General features: G+C 43.1%; 1 protein-coding gene across 15 annotated transcripts in view; it reads right to left on the bottom strand.

Annotated features, from left to right (window-relative positions):
• The window catches only part of KIAA0586 (KIAA0586 ortholog), a 115,593-nt gene that overhangs the window by 32,675 nt on the left and 61,629 nt on the right, over positions 1–21,289 (bottom strand). For all 15 annotated transcript variants that reach the window (XM_075926295.1, XM_075926308.1, XM_075926305.1 and 12 more), the window contains 9 exons: positions 20,290–20,486; positions 19,958–20,076; positions 19,018–19,202; positions 11,817–11,964; positions 11,029–11,254; positions 9,672–9,913; positions 8,692–8,768; positions 5,040–5,174; positions 1,972–2,143 (listed from right to left, as the gene is read on the bottom strand). In XM_075926295.1, coding sequence (XP_075782410.1) covers positions 1,972–2,143; positions 5,040–5,174; positions 8,692–8,768; positions 9,672–9,913; positions 11,029–11,254; positions 11,817–11,964; positions 19,018–19,202; positions 19,958–20,076; positions 20,290–20,486 — 1,501 coding nt within the window. The remainder of the gene's footprint in view (positions 1–1,971; positions 2,144–5,039; positions 5,175–8,691; positions 8,769–9,671; positions 9,914–11,028; positions 11,255–11,816; positions 11,965–19,017; positions 19,203–19,957; positions 20,077–20,289; positions 20,487–21,289) is intronic.

The raw sequence follows: 21,289 nt of genomic DNA, 5'->3' as shown, positions 1-21,289 counted from the left end.
AGATCCATTTCTTTTCTTTAGTACTAAAATACTGTTTAAGTCAGAAGTAGGCCCCAGCTTTCCTACAAGGTTTTCTTAGCAATGCTCTGTGAATAGCATTGTTCAATGTTCAGTGTCTGTCAAAATGCAAAAAGAAAGTTACAATATATTAAAGAAAATAATATAAAAATAATACTGGAAATATCTATAAAAATAGTACATCCCCTTCTGGAATGGTGTCCATTTTAATAAAAAATGGCACAGCAGAAACAGTAGGGATTCAGAGACAGACAACAAAATGGCTGTTTTAAAGGATTGATTTCTCCCAGCAAGAACCAATTCTAATCTGGTCCAATTTGATAGTGACCAAAGGCTCTTAGCTAAGAATGAATAAAAGAAATGTGTGAGTTGGCATCTCTGTCCATTTTCTACAGGACAAGTGTCTGCAATACAAAGTCATCATTTCAATAAACCAGACTTGGCGGAAATAAGAATGTCTATATGCAAACTTGCACCAGTTTAAATCTGTTTAACAAATACAACTTTAGGAAACCTATGCAAGTGTAAGTAGAGACAAGGTGAAGGATGGGCTAATGGCTAGATGCTAGTTTGGGACTAGAGAGAATTAAGCTCAATTCCAAACTCTGCCACACTTCCTTCATGAACTTGGGCAAGCCACTTTGTCTGATCCTCAGATCCACATCAGCAAAACATACGGGAACGGCAGAACAGCCCTGTCTCACATGAACATTTGAGGATGCAATACATTAAAGACTGTGAGGTGCTCAGATACTGAAGATGAGGTGAACTACACAAGTACCAAAAAGACAGAGATGCCAAGCAGCATATAAAAGCTTGCACTGCCAGCAATATTCACTATAGCCTTTTCCACAAATTCCATATGCAGAATAATTTTTTATTTTCACTGAGGCATGTGCAAATTTACACCATCAGTAGAAACAAAAATCCTAGCTGTGGGTGTTCTACTAATCAGTGGGGTAGCATGTGAATCTCTTATGAGTGTCTGCACAGGTGCACAGCTGACAAGGAACACTGACCGCCAGTACTATATCATTTTATAGACTTTAGCTTCAAGAACTTATCTATCATTTATAAGTAAACTCTCCCTTAAAGAACAGAAGGCACATCACAACTAGGTTTTGTGTAAGTAAAGGGCTATTTGGCACTATTCTGTTTAATAATGTATAATCCTTCTGTGAATGCTGCAGGTCACCAACAAGATTGAAGATGCTGCTTGAGACTAGGGATGTAAATGAGTAATTGGTTAACCGGCACCCTGCCTAGTCGGAGAAGCACCCCCCACGCATGGCATGCCACAGGTGGGGGGCTGTTCCAGCAATCATATAGTTTAACCAGTTAACATTTTAAACAGGATTTTACATCCCTACTTGAGACATATCAAAGCACTCAAACTTCATCCTGTTAAGCTGGGAAAGACACAAACCAGGCTGAGATAAAAGATATTTGCCTTGATTTTTAGTTCCTGGAGATGGAAAAACTGTAAGTCCAATGGATTCAGTTAAGGCCATTTGCCAGCATAAATGGAAAACAGGCTTATGGCAATTCATATAGAACTACTAGAGCACTCCGCATCCATCTAACCTCTCATCCTATGAAAGGTGTCAGAGAGGAAGATATGGGCTTATTTTCTCCCAGTAGGAAAGGTGAGGAAACAGAAAGAGCAACTTAATTAGAAAAAAATAACCGATTATTGGCCACAAATATTAAGAACCCTTCTCCCTCTCAAAGGTTTAAAAATGTTGTAGTCACTAATGTGAGAAAAGGTCTTTTTCAACACCCATCAGAAACAAAATGCAAGACCCTTCATTCCACTAGGTAGTGGTCAACACTATTTACCAAAAATGTGCTCAACACAGTTGCTGTCTGTCCACACTACATTCTGACACATTTGCTATCCCATCATGGTCTCTATTAGATAACACAGAGGAAAGATAATGTTCTAGGCCATACCTGCAACCCTGTCACACTCTCCTGGTGATGATACATGGCGAGGTCTCTGTTCAGTAACCAGGCTAGCAGGCTGGTCCATATAAACTGAATGTCCCATTAAAATACTTTCTGCTCCTATAGTCAGTCTAGGTCTTTGACCTTCACTAAGTTCTCCAACACTATTATCAGAGTCCTAGAGAAATCAGAGAAAGACATTCAACGAATCACAATAGATATTGTTCAAATTATGTAATACTGTTTAAATATAATATTCTTTAACATACACATACATAACTTTATACTACCTGTGCTGTATAAAAAAGATTGCAACGTCAAAGACTTATATGGCTGGAATGTAAGATCTACCTTTATCACTGGATTGAACTGAGCCATGGAGAGGCTATTTCCTTTGTTGCTAGTTTGCCAAAGGAGCTGAGATGTAGTTTTAAAGAAGAGAATCTTCAAAAAGTTACTATCGTGGAATTGTAGGACTGAAAGGGACCAAAGCAGTCATCTTGTCCAGTCCCCTGTACTCATGGAAGGACAAAGTATTATCTAGGCCATCTCCGATAGGCTACTGTCTAACATGCTGTTAAAAATCTCCAACGATGGAGATTCCATGGCCTTCCTGAACAATTTATTTCCGTGCTTAACCACTCTGACAGGAGGTTTGTCCTAATGTCTAACCTAACTTTCCCTTGCTGTAATTTAAGCACGCTGTTTTGAGTTCTATCCTCACAGGTTAAGGAGACCTCCTCTTTGTATCCACCTTTTATGCACTTGAAAACTGTTATGTCCTCCCTCATTCTTCTTGCCTCCAGACTAAACAAATCCAATCCCCCCCCCCCATCTTCCTGCAATGGTCATGTTTTCTAGACATTTAAAAATGTTTGTTGCCCTTCTCTGGGTTCTAATTTATCCACATCATTTCTGAAATGTGCTACCAAGAACTGGACACAATACTCCCGATGAGGCCTACTCATTGTACAGTAAAGCAAAAGTAAAATAAAATTACTTCTCTTGTCTGCTTACAACACTCGTGCTAATACATCCCAGAATACTGTTTGCCTTTTTTTTTGCAACAGTGTTACACTGTTCATTCATATTTAGCTTGTGATCCTTTATGACCCTAATCCCTTTCCACAGTATTCCTTCCTGTGCAGTCATTTCCCATTTTGTATGTGTGCAACTGACTGTTCCTTCCTAAGTGGAGTATTATTTTGCATTTGATTTTATTGAATTTCATCCTATTTCGTCAAACCATTTCATCCAGATCATTCTGAATTTTAATCCTATCCTCTAAAGGTCTTGCAACTCCCCCCCCCCCCTTCAAGGTTAGGATCATCTGCAAACTTTATAAGTGTACTCTCCATACCATCATCTAAAAAAAAATCACTGATGAAGATACTAAACAGAACTGATTCTTGTGGGATCCCTCTTGATATTCCTTTCCAGCTCGACTGTAAACCACTGATAACTAGTCTCTGGGAATAGTCTTTCAACCAGTTATGCACCCACCTTATCTCCATCTGGGTTGTATTTCCCTAACTAGTTTGAGAGAAGGTCATGCAAGACCATATCAGAAGCATTATTAAAGTCAAGATATACCACGTCTACAACTTTCCCCTATCTGCAAGGCTTGTTACCGTGTCAAAGAAAGCTACTTGTGTTATTTGATTATATTCTCTGGGCTGCTCTGGCCAGCTCAGGTCCCGCTGCCCTGCCTCCCTACTGGCAGGGAGCTGCTTCAGCCTGGCCAGGCCCCTGGTTAATGGGATACCAGGTAATCAACACCTGGTAAGGGTTATGCTTATTGGGTAACCAGTTAACCCATTACATTCCTAATCTCTATAACCACCCGGCACTGACAAACAATGTGACATTTGGAGTATTTAAAAGATGGCAAGTCTGTGCTGCTGTAGTACGCCAAATTAATAAATTCACCTTCAGCAAAATTATGATGTGACCTGAATATTTCTCCAGGTTCCAAGTTTCAACTAAGCTGGATGATGAAACTGGTTAATTCTCCTCTACCCAATGGCAAACAAGCAATGGCCTGATGAAGTTTTTGTGTATGAAGAAGCAGGAAAATAATTACGATCTTGCGCTCAAGCAGTCTGAGGAATATTTTGTTGCTAGGGGGTGGAATCTATAGAGGCATTATGAACAAGCTTAGGAGAGAGTATGGTACAAAAACCAAAAAAACCAAAACCAAAACCAAAACCAAAAAAAAGGCATATTAGAGCTGCATTTGTAATTACCAATGCTGACAAGAAAGTGTCATTAAGATTACAGAAAACTCTTCAAATAGTTCATTTTCTGATCTCATTAAGCAAACAAATTAAAAATGTTGTTCAGGCTAAGTAAGACAGAAGGAAGAAATGGGATATGGTCCAGGAAAATCACAAAAAGCAAGAAACTGACCTAAATACACATATTCCATGAGTTAGGTAGCAATGTCCTCCCCAGTTCTGTCGACCTGAATATCCCTTCAGCCCCAGACAGGACTAATAGAGTCAATTCATTTATCTTTTTACACACCTAAAGTTATCTACTGACTGCGAAGTTTTGTATTGAAAAATATCTATCTGCATTACAGAAATATTACTGGTCTAAACTCTTTTAATACAGGCCAATAATTATGTTTTTCACACAGGCTTTAATGGAAAAATTTTGTTGTTCTTCACGTCAATACAAAAGGTGAGAATTAAGTGTATTCCCTAGATCGCCCTCAAATAATCCATTTGTGTCTGCTATAACTTCTTGCCCTTTTAAAATGTCCAAATAAAGTGTGGTCAGACATTGCTGGAATACTTCTAAACATTCATGTAGTGGAGACTAGATATATATGATATTATGTACAGAAAAAAAAATTATAAACAGAAAATAACTTTTAAGTACTGAGAAGCCTGAAGTAGAACAAAAGAATCAGAATGCTCCACAAAAGAATTTCCTTATAGAGGCAAAAGATTGCTTTCCATAAGGAAAAGAAACTTCACCTTTTTTACCTTCTTTGTATCAAAGTATCATTTCAGAATGCCCAGTATATTTGCTTTCATTCCAAATTGTAATGAAAAGAAAGCAGATACCTCAGAATGGTAAATTACTTCTTGTGAAACAACTGGTGCCTGATTTAGATTAGCAAAAAGAGACAGAACGGGATCTCTGTGGTATCCCCTATGAGGTTTTCTCGAGACCTGCCCTTCACTGGGAGGATCATAATCCTAAAACAAAACAAAAAAAACTTTTTAGTAGTCAGATCATCCTTAGTGTAGAGTTAGCGTTACATTTTATAAAGCAGCTCCATATGAAAAAACGTTTATTACAAAAGTACAAACATTTCTTAACAGGAAGACTGACAGCACAGCTCCTTCTCTTTAACAAAAGAAGGGCACAGAGGACCATAACAATCTAAGACAGAAAAGACTACTTAGACCATAAAGTCCTATCCCCCAGCAAATGCAAAAGATAGCCGACTTCCAGAATCTGGTATTGAAACTATTATATGTGAAAATGATATAATACATAGGTTAAGAAAAAAGTGTCTGTACATCTGGGTATAGTGCTTAAACTATTGAAAAAGTACACACATTGGTTTAAAAGTCATACAATACATAGAGGACACAATCAGCTATAGCCCAAATAAGATTAAGATGTTTAGTTATACAACTTAGATATTAGCATCCAAAATCTGACTACACTTGTTCCTAGCCAAAAGGCTAAGAATGTAAGAATATATGTTCAGATTAATCGTAAGTCATTTCATACTTCTGCTTTTTTGTTTGCTTGTTTACCGAACTTAAGAGGAAGATGGTCTCCATACAAATTCTTCATTCCCAGCAGAGTAGAAATGGGTAATAAAATTTTCAGTGAATGTTTATTAATCACTGCTTGCAGACAGGTGACTGTGTATTTAGCCAGCTGCATGAAAACAGCAGGGCTAAATAAGCTTATGTTGCCGTTATGACAGAGAACCTCAGATGGTGGAATATCAAACAGGAACAGCCAGAAACAGATACCCCTTTTCGCCAAAATAGCTAACCTGCCACTTATTTTTTGCTCAGGATAGCATTTGCTGTTGGAGGAATATGGCCTCACACATAGGCTGTTCACCAAGACGTACTTGCTTCCACTCCCATAAAGATTTTTTTTGGCTTGAATGTAATAGCACACATTACTACTCTATATTTCAACATCTTCCTTCTAAAAGCCATTACAGTCAAAGTGAAAATCCTAGGGTTTTCTGGAGAAATTTTTTTTTAAAAAATTACCAGCTTTTGGGCTTGGAGAACTTACAAGCCAATGGACTAAGGCAAGGAGCATCCAAAGAGGTGTAGCTGAGGGAGGAGTCAGCTAAAACAGCTTTAAACTCCACTAGTACATGTAAAAATAAATGCCTACAAGAAATTAAAAGGTGCCTCAAAGTTGAAACAGCTTAGCATGCACCCAGTGTTCTAGACAGTTTAGATTTAAGATGGCTTAACCTCCAAAATACAAACATGCAGTGAAATGCAGCCTTTGGTCGGTCAAACCTCAAGATCTACTAGATATATTTTATTCAAACTTGATTTGCTTTTTACACCTGAAAGAGACTTATGTCACAGCACAAAACAATTCTGAAGTTTCTAGATTCAGAGGTGTACATTTTTTTACTGAAGCATGTGCTTAAAAAGAAGGACTTGAAAATTACTTCCGTACAACCAGTCTTGGGAGTGCACCACTTGCTGATGCAAATCCTAGAAATATCCAGTGAACAGCGATTCCAGGGGCTTGCATATGTTCCCTTATATATAGGAACATATAGTCAACACGGAAAACTTCAAACAACTTTAATGCACTGTCATAATAGCTTTAACTTTTTTCCACTGGTCAGGCAAGCTGTCTAGGATGGGAAGACTTCAATCCTGCAGGTGAAAAATTGTACCTGGTCTTCACTATCAGATTAAACAATTAGACACTCGCTCACTCATGCACCTCTTTCCCCTTTCTTCTCCCATCCAAAACACGCAATCAATTAAAAAATATATAATAAATATAATCTCCCGAGCAAAGTGGTAGGAAAAGAGGTATCTTGTAAAGGACTCTCTAAACAGCAGGGGTGGGAGAACTTTTTTGGGTTGGGGGCCACTGACCCATAGAAAAATCAGTTGGGGGCCACACAAGAAGTGAGAAGAAAAAACCCCCCACAAAATGTGGCACCCTGAGTGAGAAGACAGACAGACAGACACTCCCCACATTCCCCATGCACACCAGAGCCTAGGGGGCCCCAGCCTAGTAGATTTTATGTGCTCCAGCTCTGTGGTAGGGTAGCAGGGGGGCTGGAGTGCCAGCGTGGGCTCTCCAATACAGGGGAAACTCTGAGCCTCGGGGGCTGGATCCAGGCAAGCCAAGGGCTGCATCTGACCCCCGGGCCTGAGGTTCCCCACCCCTGCTCTAAACCAGTGTTTCTCAACCTTTTTTTAGAAAGTTCCCCTTTAAAATATATAAGTACCCCCAGTACCTACTGTTTTCAGACACACACAATTTTTTTCTACCATTGAAACACATTTGTTTAAACAACTTAATTTTAGCTGGGCGATGAAAGTTTTGGATGTAAAACTTAAAACAAAAATTCAGTTTTCTCCAAATTTCAGTTGTGTTGATATACCCCACAAATTTATCTCAAGTACCTCAGGTACTTGTACCACTGGTTGAGAAACACTGCTCTAAACTATAGTGAATGCTACTTGTGAATAACTACCTTATGAATTAATTTATATTAACTGCAAATTATCTCTTTGAAAGTTAGAATTATCTTTAATATAGACTCATAGACTTTAAGGTCAGAAGGGACCATTATGATCATCTAGTCTGACCCCCTGCACAGTGCAGGCCACAGAATCTCACCCATCCCCTCCTAGAATAATCCTCTCACCTATATCTCAGATATTGAAGCCTTCAAATACTTTGAAGACCCCAAGATGCAGAGAATCCTCCAGCTGTGATCTGTACCCCACGCTACAGAGGAAGACAAAAAACCTCCAGGGTCTCTGCCAATCTACCCTGGAGGAAAATTCCTTCCCGACCCCAAATATGGCGATCAGCTAAACCCTGAGCATATGGGCAAGACTCACCAGCCAGACACCCAGAAACTTCTCTAAAGTAACTCCTATCATCCCTCCATTGACCTATTTCCCACTGATAATGAATGGTCAATTAGTTACCAAGATCATGTTATCTCATCAAACCATCCCGTTCATAAACCCATGTAGTTTAATCTTAAAACCAGATAGAACTTTTGCCCCCACTACTTCCCTTGGAAGACCGTTCCAAAACTTCACTCCTCTAATGGTTAGAAACCTTCGTATAATCTGAGGTCTAAACTTCCTACTAGCCAGCTTATAGCCATTTGTTCTTGTGTCCACATTGGTATTAAGCTTAAATAATTCCTCTCCCTCCCTGGTATTTATCCCTCTAATATATTTAAAGAGTGAAATCATGTCCCCCCTCAGACTTCTTTTGGTTAAGGTAAACAAGCCAAGCTCCTCAAGTCTCCTTTCATAAGACAGGTTTTCCATTCCTCGGATCATCCTAGTGGCCCTTCTTTGTACCTGTTCCAGCTCAGTTATATGTTATAGCTCAGTCTATTTCTTTGTGTACATGAAGTTCAAGAAGTGGATAAGTTTATTACAAAACATCTAATAAACGCCTACAGCTAAAATACTATGCTAAATTTAATTTTCTACTCAACTCTTTCCTTACCATTTCATTTGTATCATGTAGCGTGCTAGTAAAACTTCCACTGAGGTTTGGAAGAGACAGTCCTCCTTTCGCTAATGCTGAAAATGAAAATTGGGTTTTTTTTAAAGTTAAATACAGAAAATATCAATTTTTATGACAGCACATTGATATAGTTTCCTTGTTTGCAGCAGAATGCTTTAATAAGATTACAAATTTCTATCTATCAAATGCCTCTCTCTTACAAGGACAGATTTTTAGTCAACAACAAAAACAATTCTGACACTTTGGAAATGTAAAAAATATGCCTTCATTACAATTTGTTCCTGGTATTTATGCAAGACAGAACACACTAGCAAGTAAAAAATGCAGCCATAGAGCCACTAGGAGCTTTTTGTATGACCAGGGCTTCTTGTGTGGCAATTAGGGGGACACAGCAGTGTTAACAATATACAAATACCACTTTTCACAGAAACAGACTTACAAGCTAGCAAAGGTTTTTTTTTTAAATCTGTATAAATAAATTACAATGATTGGGACATGTACACATGCATATTTATTTATTTATTTATTTATTTCCTAAAGTTAATTAAGTATTTTAGGAAAAATTGCCGAAGCAGCCACCACCTAGAGTTGATGACCACATTATGAGGCTGCCAAAAGATTTCTTCTGAGATCCCCTAGAATAAACTAAACAAGTTCTTATGCCAGTAAGATTAATTTAATTAGTTTAATTATTTTCTCTCATTTATTTACAATTCAAGTACAAAACATGTATTTCATTCTGAGACAAGAAAAAATGATGAAGTATCTTAAAAGTGCCCAGAAACTCTAGGAGAATGTTAAGAAATATAGACACAATATGCTTTCACTGTAGGCTTACCAGAAAAATATGAAATTGAATGTTTTCCTATTAAATTGTGAGAGTAACTCTCACATGAATAGCAAAGAAAAACATGTTTAAGCCACACCTAAATTAACCAGATTATTGGAAGTAAAATTACCTCTTGCAGCCACCAACTGACCATAGCTAAATAAGACCTCTCCTTCTGAGATAGGCCTGTCTGCAGTTGTTGTTTCTGAGACAGTTAGGCTGCTTTCCTGTGTTGAGGGGCCAGAACTGGGAGTACGCACAGGAGATGGAACCCTTGGTTCACAAGGAAGTGATTCCGTGGGTCTAATTGGTTCAGGAGAAATTGGTAAAATAAGCATATCTGGTTCTTCATCTTTAGCCACCGACATTATACTAAAAATGTAAAAAAATATATTGTTCAGGCACCACAATGAGTTGTACTTTATCCTAAACTCAATACTGTAAAACAGTGATAGAAATGTAGCCGTGTTAGTCTGGTGTAGCTGAAACAAAAAACAGGACTATGTAACACTTTAAAGACTAACACGATTGTTTATTAGGTGATGAGCTTTCGTGGGCCAGACCCACTTTTTGATCTGAGGAAGTGGGTCTGGCCCACGAAAGCTCATCACCTAATAAACCATCTTGTTAGTCTTTAAAGTGCTACATAGTCCTGTTTTTCGTTTCAATACTGTAAAGGCATTCTAATTTACAAAGCTTTTATTAAAAGAAGCAGCATAGTATTCTATGGACTGATTTGAATAAAAACTGATAAACATAGCCTTAATAATTAATGGAGATTGCCTATCTCCTAGAACTGGAAGGGACCTTGAAAGGTCGAGTCCAGTCCCCTGCCTTCACAGCAGGACCAAGTACCATCCCTGACAATTTTTGCCCCAAATGGCCTCCTCGAGGGGAGGGAGTGGGCCCAGCCCTCCCCACTGGACTCCTCTCCCTCAGCCACCTGGGTTCCTCTCTCCAGCCTCTTTGTCCTGTAAGCTGTAGCAGCCCTTCCAGAGCTCCCAGCCCCACCTAAGCTCCCAGCAGCGCCACTGGCCTTGTGGCAGTCCTGCCATGCCACCAGAACTCCCATGAGCCCCACCAGCAGTGGGCTATGCTGCCCCATGAGCTCTGCCTCCTGCCTCCCACTTCCCTGCCCCACTGTCCTGTTGGCTCCACCGGCGGGCTCTGCTCCAAGCCGCCGGCAATCTCTGTTGCTGGGGCTCTCTAGCCCCACAACATCTGCGGTCCTGCTAGACCACGGACGTTGCTGGACCACACAGTCCCAGACTGCAAAGGTTCAATCTGTATTGATACATAAATTAGGACCTCCTCCATATAAGTCTTACACCTGTTACATAAATCAGCCTATGAATTCTATTTACTAAATTGTTTATTTCAACATTTCATGATATATACATTAAGTATTTCCCCCAAGTTACATATTGTACAGGAAAAAAGGTAAAATTACTGGGAAAATAAATTAGATAATGATGGTCATAACTCACATAGCTCTTGGATGGAGACTTTCTTCATTCAAAGGACTGAGCTTTTCCTCATCCAGAGGAAGTTCTGCATCACCCCATGGATTTAGGGGCTTTGGGCTTCCCATTCTCGTTGCATCAGAGTCATGTTCTGATATAGGAGGGCTTGGAGTATTTACTCTAGGAGGTGTATCAGTTGGGGTAGCAGCAGGTGTGCTAATAGGACTAGTGGCAGCTGGAATCTCAAAACCTAGACATAAGAAATCAATCACAAAATTCAGACTATCAAGTAAAGAAAGCCATAAATAATCCTCAGGCAAGGTCAAATTATTTTGTTTCGTGAAACTTTCATGGTTACCTGAAAACATTCAGATAGTTGCGGGAACTAAACTGATTTAAATAAATTATTAACGTTTAGCAGGATTAGACAATTGCTAGTAGCTCCCATTGACTTTGGTGGGATTTGAGGGCACTTACCATTTATTCTGAGTGCTTAAACATGGACTTATTAGGCACTGATGAAAAGCAAAGGTCAGCTATTTCTCTGACATGGTGAGAGGAAAGGGGATGAATCCCAGAGACAATGCCAATGATGGAAAACCAAAAAGGTACATATTTTGAAACAAATGATCTCAAACCTTTTAAAACTATGTCAGTTCCCAGGTCTCTTTTTAAACTGTCAGTGCTCTTTCAGTGGAAACAAAGAGTGAGAGACAGTAGCTTTAGTGGAGAAAATATTCCATGCCAGAAATTAATGGCAAAAGATGTTAGTACACTTGTTCCATCTCAAGTTTGAAGACCATTTAGATTACCTGTTTCTGTCATTTGTTCTTGTTCACCGATATCTCCACCGATTTGTGTCACAGATGGAGAAGAAACTGGAGTTTTTACTGAAGGAAGTTCTTTTTCTGGAGGTGGTGTATTAGGCGGTGTGGCCAACGGAGTAGACAGCACAGATTCCTAAAAATTAAAGAAGAAAAAGTCCTGAAAGTCCAATAAAAAAGAATGGTTACTTACCTCGTAACTGTTGTTCTTCAAGATGTGTTGCTCATGTCCATTCCAATCAGAAGTGCGCGCACAGCATGCACATGTTGGCGGAGATTTTTCCCTAAGAAGTACCCGTCGGGCCAGCAGGGAGGCCCCGGAGAGGAGCAATATATACCTCTGCTGGCCCTCCGCCCACTCAGTTCCTTCCTACCAGAATACTCCAAAGAAGGGGAGGCAGGTAGTATTTGGAATGGACATAAGCAACACATCTCGAAGAACAGTTGCGAGGTAAGTAACTGTTCTTTCTTCTTCGAGTGATTGCTCATGTGCATTCCAATTAGGTGACTCCAAAGCAGGACCTGAGGAGGAGGGTCAGAGTTTCAAACTACTGTGGAATGGAGGACCGCCCTGCCCAGGGCAGCATCCTCTCTGGCCTGATGTGACAACGCATAATGGTTGACGAAGGAGTGAACTGAAGACCAAGTGGCAGCCCTGCAGATGTCCAGGATCTGGACCTGCGCTGTGAAGGCTGTGGAGGAGGCCATGGCCCTCGTAGAGTGCGCTGGAGGGGTACGGGGGACGGACAGAATCCCTGCTAGAACGTAGCACTCCCTAATGCAAGCAGTGATCCAAGAAGAGATCCTCTGTGTGGAGATCGGCTGACATCTTGCACGTTCCGCAATGGCCATGAAAAATTGTGGCGATTTACGGAAGGGTTTTGTCCTATCTAAATAAAAGGCTAAAGTCCTCCTGACATCCAAGGTGTGCAAAGCCTGCTCTTTCCCTGACACATGAGGCTTGGGGTAAAACACTGATAGGAATATGTCTTGAGAGACATGGAAAGACAACACCACCTTAGGCAAAAAGGCGGGATTGGAGCAGAGTCTGACTTTATCCTTGAAGAAAACCGTATAGGGGGGATCCCAGGTGAGCGTTCTGAGTTCAGACACCCGTCTGGCAGATGTGATTGCTACCACTAGGACAGGTGTAGGAGGGAACACGTTGCCAGGGGTTCCAACAAGGCCCCCATAAGCTTAGAGGGGACCAGGTTAAGGTCCCACTGAGGGACGGGCTGTCGTACGTGTGGGTAAAGTCTATCCATCCCCTTGAGGAATCTGTTTATCATGGGATTCGCAAACAGAATCTTTCCCCTATCTCCGGGATGGAAGGCGGAGAGGACCGCCAAATGGACCTTAATGGAGGAAGAGGAGAGTCCCTGAAGTCTGTAATCCAATAGGTAGTCCAGGATCAGGAGAACCCCAGTGGGAAGCTCAGATATGGAACCGCTTCCACTTGGCCAGGTATGTCGCTCTACTGGAAGGTTTCCTACTACCCAGAACTGGGTTTCCTACTACCCAGAACTTCCTGGACCCGAACCAAACACTGGAGCTCCACCGCTGTCAGCCACGGAGCTTCCATGCTGTCAGGTTCAACGAGTGCAGGTCCGGGTGACGGAGTCTGCCGAAGTCTTGGGAGATCAAGTCCGGGAGCAGCAGGAGGGTTATGGGTCTCTCGCATGACAGGCTGAGAAGGGTTGAGAACCAATGCTGTCTGGGCCAACCTGGGGGAGATGAGAATGACGGAAGCCCTGAACTCCCGCACTCTCAGAAGGACCTTGTGAACTAGCGGGAAAGGTGGGAAGGCACACAGCAGGTCCTCGGGCCAGGGGTGGAGGAGTGTGTCCCCTAGGGAGTCCCTTCCCAGACCTATGAGAGAGCAGAACCTCGGGCACTTCTTGTTCTGCCTCGTGGTGAATAAATCCAGTTGGGGAAACCCCCACTCATGGAAAAAAGAGCGGGCCACGTCCTTCCTGAGGGACCACTTGTGCCCAGAAAAAGCCCTGCTTAGCCTGTCTGCTAGGACATTCTGAGAACCTGGGAGATACAAGGCTATCGGGTGGATATCCACCCCGATGCAGAGGTCCCACAGGCAGATCGCTTCCTGACACACGTGGGGAGACCATGCCCTGCCCTGTTTGTTTATATACGACACCACCGTCGTATTGTCTGACAGGATAAGGACTGACCTGCCCCTGAGGTGGGGAAGGAAAGCCGCAAAGGCCAGTCTGACTGCCCAGAGTTCCCTGACTTTGATACACAGGGAGAGATCGTCCCTGGACCACATACCTTGTGTCTGCATGTCCCCCAGGTACACTCCCCAACAGGTGTCCAATGCGTCCATGACGAGTCGGATGGTTGGTACTGGTCTGGAGAAGGGGACCCCCGCACTGACCTACCCATGATGAGTCCACCAGTCCAACGAGTGAAAGATAGAGTCAGGGACCATCACTACTCTGTCCCACGGATGGAAAGCCAGGTTGTGGACTCGTGCCAGCCACATTTATAGGGGATGCATGTGAAGTCTGGCATGTTACACGATGTACGTGCATGTGGCAATTAGGCCCAGGAGACACACACATGTCCTGGCCGTGGTCACCAGAAAATTTGGAGGTCCCCGGATTCTATTGCTAGTACTCAGAAGCCAACCAGGGTGGTGTTGTCACGGGTTCCAATGAAACTGCTTGTGCCAGGGCGTGTCTGGCCATTATTTCAGGTTTGCCATGGTGCTGGGGAGGAAGCAGTGGCATGGCCAGGATCGGGGCCTGTGCAGAAGTAGGCATCATGGAGCTGGATGCTGTGGATGGTGCCGCACAGTGGTACCATGCTGGTGCCGTCTCTTGTGCAGCATCCGGTGCTAGGGACGGCTCCGAAGGCAGTGCCGTGGTCAGTACCGGGAGTGGTGCCGAGGATGCGGGCTGCACCGGATGGCGTTTCCTGGTGTCCAGCACCGCTTCCTCGTGTGTCCTTAATGGAGGCCAGTGCCGGCCGTTCCCATGGCCTCTGGTAGGGGTCGATGTCGGAGAGGGTAAGGGGGCCGACTCAATCAGGTCCCTGGTCACCTCAAAGGCCACCGGAGTGGAGGGTTCTGGAAACCCTCAGGAGGGCTGGATTTCCTATGTGAGGATAAACGTCCACCCGACTGAGATGGCCCGGGTTCGGCGCTTGACGGTGCCACGTGCCCCACTGAAGGGCTCACAGAGGGCACGTGCCTCCGAGGGGATCTACCCCTGTTGGGCCTCTTCTTCTGCGGCACCGGGGACTGTGACTGGTGCCGAGGCCTGTGCGGCGCCGGGGAGGTGCAGGAGTGCATCAAAGTGTCCTGCACCAATGCCGGTGCGCTCTGGGAGACTGGTGCTGGGTCCGACACCGGTGCTGGTCTTAGGGCTGCCTCCATAAGGATCATCTTGAGGCGCAATTCTCTCTTGTGCTTGATGCGGGGCTTAAAAGCTTTGCAAATTTTGCAGGCCTCTGAAAGGTGGGCCTCTCCCAGGCACTTTAGGTCAGGACGAACGAGGATCATCACAGGGCATAGGCCGGTAACACTTTTTGTGGGGATTGAACCCTTGCAGTCTGGGCATGGCCCGCCGTGGGCGCACAGCGCACCGCAGTAGCAAACAAACAACAGAACCAACAGTCTCTAACTCCATTTACACTACTTAACGGTGATTAACTGATAACAGGCAACAAAGAACTACTTAAGCAGTGATTGCTTTAGCAGGAGCTGAGGGCTGTTCCAACAACCGTCACGGTGGTAAGAAGGAACTGAGTGGGCAGAGGGCCAGCAGGGGTATATATCGGCTGGTATACCAGCGTCACTCCAGGTGGCTCCCTGCTGGCCCGATGGGTACTGCTGAGGGAAAAAATCCCCACCAACGCGTGCATGCTGCGCGCGCACACCTGATTGGAATGCACATGAGCAATCACTCGAAGAAGAATGAATGTTTTTGCCTTTAAATACAACCTCCTGGAACTGTTCCAAAAAAACAAGGGCACTTGAAAAATCTTATCCAAAGATAACTTGATTAACCCTGGATCAAGATACAAGATGCTTCATTCAGTGTGATTAAATGTTTCATTCTGCAATATGTTGCGATTAGTTGTTCCCTTCTCCACCAAAGGAGGAACCAAGGAATAACTATGCTCTCCATGCTACCTTGTCTCTTCTTAGTTTGTTCAGAATTGCTGGCACCGGAGGAAGTCTCGGAAGAGCACAGCTGAAGTTCTACACATCCTAAACAAGGAAAGTTTGGTACTCCATCCCCTCATCCAGAGAACATCATGAAGGTGGATGACTGCAGGATAAGCCTATCCTAAATTATGTTTTCCTTCCCTGAAAGATAGTCACTCAGTGTTTGCACAATTTGAGTTAATGGAAATTGTGCATTTAGATTTACCCCCACATTAGTGGATCAATGCCCTGATATCTTTGGCACATCAGTGCAGATAATTCCACAGCTACTTGCTTCTTATACTATTTCCTTTTTATGCAGTGTTGCTCGTACCAGCATATTAGAGAGACAAGGCGGGTGACGTAATGTTTTTTATACTGGACCAACTGCTGTGGGTGAGAAGATTTTGGGCTTAGACAGAACTTTTCTTTAGATCAGAGGAAGAGCTCTGTGTAGTTTGATTGTTTGTCTCTCTCACCAGCAGAAGTTGGTCCAATAAAAGTTCTCACCCACCTTGTCTCTATAATTCTCTTTTTACACAACTGGATCAGATATTATGTTACATACTGGGACAGAAATCTTTATCACACAGAAGAAAACTTTAGGGAGCTGGTTACACCTACTCAATCCGCCACTGCCTACCCTGAATACAAGTCAAGAATTGTTGAGGAGCAAGTTCTAACTTACACAACAGCTGTAAGGTACGCTCCATAAACTCCCTTAAACCAATGGATTATCTAACACAGCAGAGCTCTGCTCTACTTTGTTATATTCTAACTTCTCCCTCCATCTATACTGGAGTGAATTGCTCACTGGTAAAGGAGACAGCTCTGCCCCCTCTACTAGCTTCATGCCACCAGAGACCTCACCTATGCAAAGGGAATACTCTGCCGGCTAGTTACAGCAAGAATATGGCCACTTGGGATACCTGAGAGGGACAAAGAGGCCATAGTGGATCCTAAAATCTGGCCCATTTTCATTAAACCTTTGTTTAATTAGATTCTCCAAGCAGGGTCCTTCCAAAACAAATTTGACCCAACCCTGAACTCTGGATTATAATCATCTCATTAACAAAAATATTTTAAATATTCTGCCCTAGGTTGATAACAGTCAGTGTAATTTGATTATCAAAGGAAGGAGAAAATTAATCTGTGTTAAGGATAAATTTAACTGTTTGAACATTTGCAGAAGACTGCTGTAATTCAAAACATAGTTAAGGAGAATCAACTTAACAATGAGGGAAAAAGAACAAATACATTATCTAAATTCTTTTGGCTCTGTAGTCAGACTCTGAATCGCATGCTTCAGAATAAAACCCAAGACTGACGATGCATGAAGACTAATTATTTATACAGATATTAAAGAACTAGCCAATTAGCCCGTCATAAGATGGGATTTTCAGGTCTCTCCTCCACGTCATTCTTCTCTCCTGAGTCTCCAGTCTCTCGCTCTGTCTGTCCGTTTGTTTCTCTCTCTTCCTCCTACTGCCTCTCTCTCTCTCTCTCTCTCTTCTCCCCCTCATGCCTCTCTCTCTCTCCCTTTCTCTTCTCTTCTCTTCTCTTCCTCCTCCTGCCTCTTACTCTCTCTCTGCTCCGTCTCTCTCTTTCTCTTCTCCCCCTCCTGCCTCTCACTCTCTCTCCGCTCTCCTCTGTCTCCGTCGGGGATGCACGCTCGTCCAGGCCACGCCCCCTGGGCGTGTATGTCACCGCCCCGTCCCCTTCGCTTCCTGCCATGGTGCTTGGCTGACTTCTGCGCCGCTCAGCTGGGCCGCCGCTTGGGAGCAAGCGGCGCAAACGGCTTCTCTCTCCCTTCTCCTCCTACTGCCTCGCCCTCTCTCTCTCTCTCTCAGCTCTCGTCTGCCTCCTGCCTCTCTCTTTCTCTCTCTCTTTCCCCTCCCGCCTCTCACTCTGTGTTTCTCTTCACCTCCTGCTGCATCTCTCTCTCTCGCTGTTCTCCACCTCCTCCATTCTTCTCTGTCTCCTCCATGTCCACTCCGCTTTCCCCAGCTTGAATCCGGCACCCTTTCCTGAAGTCAGAGACGCACGCTTGTCCAGGCCCCGCCCCCTGGCTGTTCCCTCTGGGCGGCGCTGTTGCCTCCCGCCATGGTGCTCAGCTGACTTCTGTGCCGCTCAGCTGGGCTGCCACACGGGAGCAAGCGGCGCAAGTGGCCGTTTGCTCCCGCATGGCAGCCCAGCTGAACAGCGCAGAAGTCAGCCGAGCACCACGGCGGGAGGCAACAGCGCCGCCCAGAGGGAACAGCCAGCGTTTCAGCGTTACAGAGTCTCAGACATTGGGTTACTATATATATGATGCCTTTTGGTGACAGGATCGAATACAGCAAGAGACTTGAGTTGAAATGTCTATCAGTCTTGCAGCCTTGCACTGGAAACAGCATAACTATTATCCAACAACATGAAATCCAATATTACTATTCCCCTCTTTCAGAAACCAATTCTTTGTGCATAGCATTTTAAAAATAAATATAGCAAAAACTCAAATTTGAAATTGGTTTGAATTTAGTCACTTACTGGGACATACTGTAACCAAGAAGCTACTACAGGTTGAACCTCTCTAACGTGCCACTCTCTGGTCCAGCAACATCCATGGTCAGGCATGATTTTAGTTAGCCGGATGTCCACTTATCATGGGTATGGCCAAGTTACCTGTGGCCCTATAAAGTTTGTTTACAGTCACCAGTCCTGGCTCTCAGTGTTCTGTGCTGTTATTTAGCTCTAATTTACCTCTAAATGTCTTCTAAGAGCCCAGTAAGCAGTGGAAATGTTAGTAATGCTGCTAGACAATATTGACCTCCCATGGTTTGGCAATTTCTCTGGTTCAGCACTGGTCAGGTCACAACATTGCTGGACTAGAGAGGTTCAACCTGTAAATGCTTGTTCTGTTTCAGGATCACTTTTCAAGGTCTTCAGATTGCACATAACCAAAATCCAAGGATTACAAAAATAAATCCTAAAATCCTCATAACTACAACTGGAAACAATTATAAATTTTACTCTTACTGGCAAGATTGTTGTGCTTCGAAGAACATTTTCAGCTGGAACTGCTTTCTGAGCTTCCCTGTCACCCAGCATGACAGAAACAGTCTCAGCCAGAGCTTCATTCACAAAGTGACTAATCATTTCTGAATTTACTGGCACACCAGCGCTAACAAAGAGCTGAAATCCTCCACCGCCTGCTGCCTCGACTAAAAAAGAAGACACAAAACCCAAATTCAAATTCTACTTCTTGATACTGAATGCATTATACTGCAGAGATATAACAACATGCTTAGCAATTTACATCTTCAAAGAACTTTACATGCATTAATGAACTCTCAAGCCCACCTGTAAGGAAGAATTATTCCCATTTTACAGATGGGGAAACAGAGGCAGGTGACTTCTCCAAGGCTCCAAAGAGTATCAGAGTCCCCATGACTCTCCCTTATGTATGTTTATAAGGTAGACATTGATCTGACATACCATTCTTCACAAGAGTGATAAAGATAGTCACCACTGCATTCCAGCAAAAGTACAATGTACAGTTGCACTTTCATTTGCATGGCAGTAGGATTACCAAAATTTGGTTCGCAAAGCTGGCCCAGTTGTGGAATGTTCTTCATCAATTACCCAGGGTAATTTGCATTTATTGACCTGACAACTGGTTACCGCTTTCTGCATCAGCACATATCCCCAAACACACATGTTGTCTGTGCGCTCATGATACCATCTACAGGTAGTCTTTAAGGTGCTACTAGACTATTCGTTGTTTTTTAATTTTTTCCTGTTACAGACTAACTTGGCTACCCCTCTAAAGCTTTTTAACAGCTTTGTAAGTTTAACACCTCTTACAATAAGGCTTAGCCAGTTTAAATATCTTTTACCCAAAATTGAGATGTATAGCCTTTGGTTTCATCTGCTTCAGGCTGGAAAGTGACTGAGAAGAAGTACAATTCCTACTTACCAATGTCAGAGGTTACAGCCTCACTCTCTTCACTGTCTGATGCACTTACATTGGGCACTCTTTCCTTCTGGACGGGGTACATCCTACTAATAATTCGTGCCATTACTTCTTGTTCCACCCTGACAAAACAGAGCTTTTATATTTCTACCAGCAGGCTCGGAGACAGCCAAATTTATGTAACACAGTATTCTCGATATATGGGGAAAACTTAATAAGACAAAGGGAATTACTGGTAGTTGAAAAAATATTTAATCCACTTGTATAGTGGATGTATTTTTTCCTAATATGCTTACACCTGCTCTTTATTACCTTCAGCCTGACAGGAAACTCACCAGCTAATCAGCCTATTTTCTAAAGTTTCCCTCCTTTCAATGATTTCATCCAGAATATCAACTGGAGGTTGAGAAGCAGGAGCAGTTGGGGGAAATGGAGGGCCATTATATTTTGGAGAAACAAATTCTGTTCGTCTATTGAACTCCAGGATTGGTTCTGCCAATTCTGGGATTCCATCCTCCTCTTCCTCCTGATCCTAGTTACAATAAAAACAAAGACAAACCTTCAGTATTTTTGCTTTAGAAAATAGTTATAGTTGTGTTGTTATTCATATATGTTCCTTTTACCATTTTGCAGTTATAAAATATTTCAAGTCTGCCAATCCATAAAGCTGTGCGGTTAGTGGTACAGAAGTTATTATATAAAATAGGATTTGGGTTTCCTGTCTGTGGCGAATGAGGCAGGAAGGTAAAAGGTAATTGCAATATACAGGAAATGTTCTTGCAATATTTTAATTAACAGACAAGGTGGGGAGGTAATACCTTTTATTTGACTAACATCTGTTGGTGAGCGAGACATGCTCTTGGTTGGGTCTGGGGAAAGTACCCAATACCAAACACAGGGTGAAACAGACAAGGAGTTAACACAAGTTGCAAGAGGCTATTCAAGATGAAGCAGGCAGTAAACAGCTCTATTAGGGATGTTAACTGAATAGTCGATTAACCTCATGAATTCTTATCAGTTAGTCAACTATTCTATAGTCCCTGGGCAGCCCCTGTCCGGGGAGAGGGGTCTGAGCTCCCAGACACAAGCTGGAACTGAGCTGGGCTGCCTGCCCGCCTGGCTCCTAATACACTTTAAATGCAGAGCCACAGCAAGGGTAGGACCAGGACCCAGTGCAAGCTGGGACTGAGCTGGGCTGCTGGCCAGCTTGCTAAAAAATGTACTGGCAAGCGGGAGAAGGGGAGGAATGCATGTAGTCTACAGCATTAACCTATAAGCTTTTGCTTATCGGTTAATAGGTTAATCGACTATACTATTACATCCCTAAGCTCTACA

The sequence above is a fragment of the Pelodiscus sinensis genome, chromosome 4, assembly GCF_049634645.1.
Source record: "Pelodiscus sinensis isolate JC-2024 chromosome 4, ASM4963464v1, whole genome shotgun sequence".
In the NCBI taxonomy this organism is placed as follows: Eukaryota; Metazoa; Chordata; order Testudines; family Trionychidae; genus Pelodiscus; species Pelodiscus sinensis.
Note: the sequence above shows the minus strand (reverse complement) of the source record. Positions and strands in the feature narration are given on the sequence as shown.